At 36.3% G+C, this 8,408-nt stretch overlaps 1 protein-coding gene across 1 annotated transcript; it reads right to left on the bottom strand.

Moving 5' to 3' along the window:
- Positions 1-3,737: 3,737 nt before the first annotated feature.
- On the bottom strand, positions 3,738-8,055 carry LOC103951689 (non-specific phospholipase C3). The gene is made up of 4 exons (XM_009363129.3): positions 7,241-8,055; positions 4,732-5,141; positions 4,401-4,571; positions 3,738-4,225 (listed from the first exon to the last, which is right to left on the bottom strand). The coding sequence occupies exons 1-4, from the start codon at positions 7,867-7,869 to the stop codon at positions 3,891-3,893; spliced, it is 1,545 nt and encodes a 514-aa protein (XP_009361404.2). The 5' UTR covers positions 7,870-8,055; the 3' UTR covers positions 3,738-3,890.
- Positions 8,056-8,408: the final 353 nt, after the last annotated feature.

The raw sequence follows: 8,408 nt of genomic DNA, 5'->3' as shown, positions 1-8,408 counted from the left end.
AATATATAACATGAGTGAACATAGGATTAAGAAGAAAGGGGATTTAGTTCTTTATAACATTGAAATCAAAGAAACGCCTAAACATTCCAACAACTCAAACTTGAATTGTATGAACGTTTAAGCACTCTTTTCTTCCATTCCTCAAACATACAAAACAAAGAGAATTGAATTTAAACATTGAAATCAAAGAAACACCCAAACATTCCAACAACTCAAACTTGAATTGTATGAACGTTTAGGCATTCTTCTCTTCCTCTTCGTTGTGGCACAAGGTCTAAGGACATGTTTTGATGGTGTGAATGGTTTGGGGAGTGGTGGAGGAATGGAAGAATGGTGTTTGGATTGTAAGGGAGAGTCACGGCCAAAGGGAAGTATTTGTGGTATGTACAATGAATGAATTTCTGAAATGGAAGAGTGTATGGATGAGTGAATGAGAATGAATGCAATGGATGCTTATTTATAGGTAAAATGGGGGGGACATGACAGCTAGGAGGGAATGTGGCTGCATGTTTGAATGATTAAAGGATGCATGTGGGTTGGAAATGATGGAAAAACAGCTAGGAAAGCATGTGAAAGCTGGAATTGCATGTGTGAAGGCCACGGCATTGAGTTTTCTGGTGGAATTCAATGTGAAAGTCACGGGTTGGATTGTGTGATGGTGTGTGTATGGGAATGACAGCTAGGAGGAGGAATATATGCATGTGCAAAGCTGGAAATGCAAGCAGAAAATGGAAGGGAATGCATGTGCACGGCAAGGAACTTTGTTTGTGTGCATGCAGATGAAATTGGATGAAATGCATGGAATTAGGCACGGCAATGATGGTGTTTTCCTGTGGTGAATGGTAATGTAATCTGAAATGGGAGAGCATGTGGATTAAAGGGGTAATGATGATGAATGCATGTGAATTATTTATGAAGGGAATGCATGTGCTTTGACAGAAATGAAAAGGAATGCACGGCATGGTTGATTTCTGGTGGTTGTGAGGTGGAAATGAGTGTGAAAGCATGTGGCTTTATGGTTGAATGATTAAGGAAGTGTTTAAGTATTTTAAAATAGGGAACAAAGCCCTTCCTTGCATGGCAAGGAAGGGAGACACAAGGAAACACACGACAATGTCCTAAGGTTGCAAGGAATGTTGTTTTTGTGTTCTAAAGTGCGTAGGAGTCTTCAATGATGCTCAAACATGAGGTCTTTTAGGATTTAACTTTCCTACTTCAAGTCTTTAATTTCGTCCATCCTCTTGGCTCCAAGCATATGATATCCATTCCAATCTCTAATTTGCTCCAAAAAGCTCCAAAAGGCATCATTTTGCATACCTTGCCCTTAGAACCTGAAAACACACAAAAGAAGCATAAAGGACTAAAATAACTAAAGAAACATAACGTAAATGCACGAGAACTAGCCATTTAAGTCGTATGAATATGCTCCTATCAGGGAGTAAAATGTAATTTATCCAAATTTAACTTATTTGATAAACCTAACATTAAAATATTTAGTGACATCGATTTAGGTACAACCTTTTTTTTATATTATTGGTTGGTTATTGTTTGGAGGTTCTTTTCATTATAGAACATATTAAAAAATAGCCTCCTTCGATTGGAGATAGGTTTTTTGTCAAACGGGCTATGTTTTGGCCTATGGCCTTTTGGCCCCCTCGATTAGAGATGGTATAAAATACGGTCTGGCACTGTTCATTAAAAATAATTTCTTTCAGGGTATAGGGCTAAACATGGCCATCTTCAACCGAAAAGGGGCCAAAGGGCCATGTTTAGCCCTATAGCCCTGCAAAAAATTATTTTTTAATAAACAATGTCAGGCCATATTTTGTACCATCTCCAATTGAGGGGGCCAAAGGGCCATAGGCTAAAACATAGCCCGTTTAACAAAAAAATTCATCTCCAACTGAAGGGGGCTATTTTTTAGCCCCCTCAGTAATTTATTATTTTATTTGAATTAATATGGTCAATTGAATTAAACTACCATATATTAAAATAAGGTTTTCGGACATATTTTGAGTGCCACTTGTCGCTAAATCAATAAGCCTCTGCATTTCTTATCTTTATATAATGAAAAGGATGTGAAAAATTGGTGAAGAGTTGAAATAAAATGAGGTAAGATAGTATGAAATGGTGAAAATGATGTGAAAAATGGGGTAGAAATGACTTGGGTATTTATAGAAAAAAAATTAGAATTTTTTTAATTTTAAATTTCATCTAAAAAAAAAAACATTCAAATCCAACAGTAACCTGATCTCAGCATGATGTCAAGTAGCATGTGTTTGGGCTAGGCTATAGAGCTGGCTGGTTGGTTGGTTGCTCTAGGCCAGCTCGTTGGCTAGTTCTCCAATTTTAGGCTGAGTCGGTTGGAGATGGCCTTAGCATCAAGCCCAATAGTAGGGTGCAGCTAGGGGTTATTCTACATACCCCCATAAAGTTTTATCATATGTTCTTAATGCAAGTTTAATCAGTTTTGTCCTTGAAAGAAAATAGAGAAACCTTAGCCCATAATTCTCTACAATGTGCCGCCCAATAGTATTCTTCCAAGTCAGTGATTTTGCTAGCACAATTGAATCCCTACTACATCATCTATTATTGGTGTATCAGTGACGATACTCCTAGAGACTCAACAATTAAGGAGCTTCTGGCGATTAATCATGATGAGGAAGAACACAAGCACAAAGATAATCCTACAAAGCGAAGCACACGTGGTTAAGGATTCATATAGTAATCTCTTTGCCATCTTCTTTGTTGCTTTATTGATTACAACCAACCAAATATATAGTAGGATACCATATGGTAGGTATTTATTATTTTTTGTTGCATATTTAATTCATTGAACTAAATTTGTACCAACAATTTGCCTAGAAACCCAATAGTGTCACGGCTACGTACCCAAGCCAATATAGAATATTTTGGAGAACCTATTCAGTTGCAATTACAAAATAATTTGATTATCTCCAAATCAATAATTATATCACATAATTAGGGTACGGAAGCTTATGTCAAACCCCTATTGTAATTATCCGAATGTAAATGATTCAAAGGACAAGTGTATGGAAGGTCTTCCTAAATCACACTTGATACTTTGGACAAATAATTTGGAATCATATCATAGAGTATTCTCCTTCTCTTGCTAAATATTAGAGATCCCTTATTATATGTTCACGTGCCTCTATGAATACGTTAATGACTCTGAAAATGCATAGAACACATTATTGGTGGGATATGGTCATGTTGCATCATCAATTAGCCAACGACTTATACACAAGACAATCATGGTGTCTCAGGTTAGAGGATTACTTGCATTATTGCAACTTTTAGAGTTTAGTTGCTTGACATGCAAGTAGAACTCTATGCAAGTACTCTCATTTGATCAGTTACCTATACACCTGTCTTAGTGTCTCCACATGAATAGCTTGAGATAAGCCATCTTCCCAATTAAGCAAAAATAGTGTGTCCCAGTCTTTCTAGATAATTAGGGTCCATTTGATAACAATTTAGTATAAAATAAAGCGACAAAGATTTCACCAATCCATCTTACTTGGATTGCTTCTTCCTCTATACATTCTCCACGGACTCATTGTTTAGACGTATAACAATTAATGAGACAGTCTTAACAAGTGAACTTGCCCTTTGGTGAGATCAGTTTGACTAATCTAGTTATCCTAAAAGATTTCATATTACGATTGACTTTTAGAGCACATCCACTAGCAGTCTATATAAAATATAGATAGAGATTCAAGCACGAACTAAAAAGATTTCATTATTAAAAGAGATGCAAATAAATTCTGTTGTGAATCGTCTCTAACAATTTTTTTGGCATAAAAAAACCTCACGAATCATTAGAAAGGAAAACCCCAAGAAACTGCTCCAAACAACTTGAAATTTCATCAGTTATCACAAACCAAACAAGAAAATATCTTTTGAGCAAACGACTTGGATGTTGGTAGTGTAGGTGATGTTGCACATACGATAATCTCAGATTCATCCGTTCCAGTTTTTCTGGCTTTCTCACATTCATCTGAAAATGTCTTAAACGCTCCTTCCACATATTTGAGAGCCTCTGAAACAGTTATGTCCTCCACCAGCTTGTCAGGATATGTATCCTTTCTATGGTCTCCATTTATTGCCGCGGCCAATTGAATTAGTTCTTCTTGAAAATCACTCTTTTTTGTCCCATCTTTAGATGCAGCCTCGCGTAGTTTCACCGGGTCAGGCAAAGTAACTGCAATGAACAAATTAAAATGTATGGTTGCAATAAATCAGATACATATGTTCGATCCCACATTACAGTGGAACTCACATACATACAGGAAGAGGAATGTTATATATGAGCAACTCATACAATAATCAGAGGTAATTAAAACACTAGACATCGAATCTTTTAATTAAAGTTTCACCTGGACAATCAGTTCTTGGGCTTGTTCTACTCAGGACACCCTCAAAGGTTCCCGCCCAAGCATCACGCTTAGTCAGAAACTCTTTCAGATTGAAAATTTTCTTAACAGTTGCAGGAATTGAGGAGTGCTCAAACTCTGATGAAGGATATGGCCCTGAAGGCCCATGCAACACTGCATTTTCAATAAGTATGAAAGGTAGTGTATGAGTAACGTTATATTCTTCTTTTCAGTTAATAAACAACAATGTTAGATCTTACACGTCTCAGTTCAGTAATAATCGTAGCAATATGGTTATTAATTATGATACAAATAGTTACATTCTTCAACTTACCTGTTCCAGGTTCAATCCATGGAGAAATTAAGATGGCTGGAACACGAACACCAAGACGATCGAATTTAAAGTTGTATGGCTCAGGACCAACGACATCATCCGGACTAGGAACATCTGTCACAGGTGTTGGAACATGATCATAGAAACCTCCATGCTCGTCATATATTATAATGAACAACATTTCATTCCATTGGGGACTTGCTCTTAGAGCTTCGTAGACTTCTTTTATAAACTTCTGGCCTTCAGAGACGTCATGAGATGGGTGATCATCGTTTGCAGGCATTGATAACACATCGAAGAATCTTTGCTCCACCACCACATAATTCGGTAGCTTTCCCTCCTTACAATGCTTCTTGAATTGTAGATCAAACTGATGGAAATTGTCGATGTACTTCAATTTTCTTAGATTCCTGCCATTTGTAAATTAAAATTCAGAACATTGTTCAACTACTGTGTACTTTCTCTCTAGTTAGAAAAAAATGCAAAGCTTATATTGGTGACCTTTTGATTTTTCAGTCCTCTAAAATTGAGATGACATCGTTTTGCCAACAAAAAGTAGGTAGGCAGTTTGTTTGTTTTGTTAAATGACATATAATTTCAGCTCAATCGAAATCTTGTTACATCATTCAAATAGATATGATGATGTTGCATGGTGTTTATTCTTAAATGTGCTTGTGACGGTGGTAATAACGTACATAGATGTTTCCCTTATCTCCATATGATTTCACCATGAGTTGGCAAATAGAGAAGTAGCCAAACTTTCCGGTGCAAAAATTCCTATAAAAAATGTTACTCTTATCACATATTTGTACTATTTTTTAAATAAAGATGAACTCACGTATATTGGTGGACCCTATCTCTATTAGAGAGAAGATATAAATAATGTACAAATATGTAATAAGTGTAACATTATTCAATTCTTAATACTTTAACATCACTTCCCCACCTGTATGATAATATATAATCATTTTGTAGATGTACATGTGAGATGTGAGGGCTGCTTAGAAACTTCAACCATGCAATATGCACAATATGTGTGTCACAAAATAAAAAACAAAAGACATATCAAAAGTATAAAGGCAATATGATAATAATCCATGTGAGTTGTGCGACAACAAATGTTATAATATAGTCCAATGTAACATAAACGATGCAGAGTTCCAATCCGTTACTCTGCTATTTCAAGTCAATAGTATAATGTTATTTATAGTTTTGTTTTCACATGTTATCTTATTATTAAATTATTAAATCGAACATCATCTCACAATGAACTAGATATTTTTAAATTTATCGATGGTGGGGCAAAGTTATAGATGATTGTTTTTTTCTCAACCAAAAACAATTTAACTTTTCCCCTCCACTAACCACTCATTTTGGGAATATTTTACCTGCCAAATAAGGACAAAGAAATATTAATATGCATGTGTTAAAACCTTGAATTTGTATTGATTAATTATCGTTTCCAACTATTGAATAGAAGAGATAAGGTCAAGTTATGTAATAATTAATTAAGGGACAAATAATCGGACAGGGTGGGGGAACCATTTAGGTGGAGATATGCAAATTGGCTTGCATGTTCTTAACATGAAACCCGCTAATTATATTAAATAAAAATTTGTTGAGAGAGTCGACAAAGTGGACCTATCTATTATTTGAATAACATGGTAAGGCAATCATATCGATAAGAAATTGTAGTAGGTCCAGTAATTGAGTGTCCCTTATATTAAGAAAATTGTAGTTGTTGGAATGGTTGGCCACTTCTCTAAATTATCATAAAAATATAGCTTACTTCATGAAAATATAAAATTCAATCTCGATCTTCCTTTTTCCCTTTGATTTCTTATGTACAAAATTGAAAAATCTTTCTAAAAGAAAATCTAAATAATTAACCAGTCATATTGTCTTCACAATCTGTACCGTTGGAGACTCCAAAACTCCAACTTGGCATACGCCTTAGGAAATCCATTACTACTTTTTTCTTTGACTCTTAAAGAACCAAAAACAATCAAATAATACAGGATAAGATTTATGCTACAAATCATTATTCCTCAAGAAACTTGAATTATATTTAAATGTTAGACTTTATTTTGTAACCTTGAATATGTTAAAGGCATTAATTAAATATTTTAATCACTTGTGGGTGAGTTAACAGACAAGTACTATTCGAGGAGGTTTTAACACCTTCCCCATGTGTCAAACTTAACATAGAAGGAGCAACCAAAAATTCTAAATATATTTGGTCGGTTTCAAGTAAAAATTCTCGACATTTTCGATCGATTGGTAAGCACTACATTGCCGTGACCCATTATGATTTCAGAAGTTTGAAGAGGGTTTCATGAACTAAGACAATAAATGTGTTGATGGTGTAATCTATTTTTAAACGATAAGTGAATAATTATTATGGATTTTCAGATAAATTGAATGGATAATTTTAGTTAATGGATGAATCTAAACGAAAATTAATTCATTATTTTCAAGAGCAAGGGCAAAACAATTTGAAAGTTTTTACCTGTACAAAAGAGTGGACGGAAAGGACTGAAAGTAAATCCCAAAAGAAAAGCCCTCCTCGTCCAACGACTGAAATATGGTCTTCTGAGGCAACCCTTCAATTAGCTTCTGATTATCATTCCCCGTCAACCCATGCGACGTCGCTGAGTGGATGTACTGCCGGTTCGGCTGCGTCGCAGCGGGCACCGACGCAAACCACCGGTCACATACCGCAAACTCCTTCACCAGCTCCCTGTGAACGGGGACGTTTTCGGGCCTAAAACCATTCATCACGGTCTCAGCTAAACCGGTTTGTGTTGTTTCAGCGTTTTGAGCGAAGCCGTTCATGGTAGGAGGTAGGGTTTTGGAAGCGGAGGCCTCGGTCCACGGCTCGCCGAAGACTTGCTCGTACACAGCTTGGATGGAGTGGCCGGGGTCCGGGTCAACGTAAGCAGAGTTGTCGCGGAAGAAGATTTGGGTGGAGTTTGGGTCCGAGGTGGAAATGGGGTTGGATTCGGAGCCAGTGACTCCGTTGATTTCGGGGTTTATGGACTTCATCCATCCCAGTATGTGGTCGAAGGAGCGGTTCTCTTGGACCAAAACGACCACCGTTTTGATGGGGCTGCTGCTGCTGCTTGACTCCGAAACCATTGTGGTGGTGGTGGTGGTGGTGGTGGTCCGATCGAACGTGGTGGTTTGTGCTTTGGGTTACTTGGGAATACAAATATATATATTGTGTAAATGTTGTTAAGCTTACGTTATGATCATGTGATAGTTGTTATATATAGAGAGAGGAGAGATGGTCATGGATTTATGATATTGAAGAAGCTTGGGTTGGACTTTGGAGAAACATTGAAGAAGCTTCGGTTGGGCTTAAAAGAAGGGTAAAGTTGATTGTATAAAATAAAGTACAAACTTTCGAGTTCTTATAACCACTAATGAGTTTCAATTGTAATGAAAAGTTACTAAAGCTACTTCCTTATAATTAGAACAAACAGAAAGATGTATAACTAAAATTTAAGAGTGGGTGAGAGGGTGATGGTAGAAAGAGACAAGGGCTTAGGTGTTTGTGAGAAATGTATTTCATCTTCTGGCTTTTATTTATAATAATTATGATGAGTTTTTTTTCCTTACAGGAAATACAAGGTTAAGTATCTTCAAATTCTAATGGGATTCCTACATTAAGTTTA

This window comes from the organism of the source record quoted next, unplaced genomic scaffold (genome assembly GCF_019419815.1).
Source record: "Pyrus x bretschneideri cultivar Hongxiangsu unplaced genomic scaffold, Pyrus_bretschneideri_v1 Contig24, whole genome shotgun sequence".
Classification (NCBI taxonomy): Eukaryota; Viridiplantae; Streptophyta; class Magnoliopsida; order Rosales; family Rosaceae; genus Pyrus; species Pyrus x bretschneideri.
This window is presented reverse-complemented; position numbering and strand designations above follow the sequence as displayed.

Coding starts and splice junctions, on each gene's coding strand:
- LOC103951689 (XM_009363129.3), bottom strand. CDS start 7,869: ATGGTTTCGGAGTCAAGCAGCAGCAGCAGCCCCATCAAAACGGTGGTC. Junction 4,572..4,731: donor ATGGATTGAACCTGGAACAG/GTAAGTTGAAGA, acceptor TTGAAAATGCAG/TGTTGCATGGGCCTTCAGGG. Junction 4,226..4,400: donor CCCAAGAACTGATTGTCCAG/GTGAAACTTTAA, acceptor TGTTCATTGCAG/TTACTTTGCCTGACCCGGTG.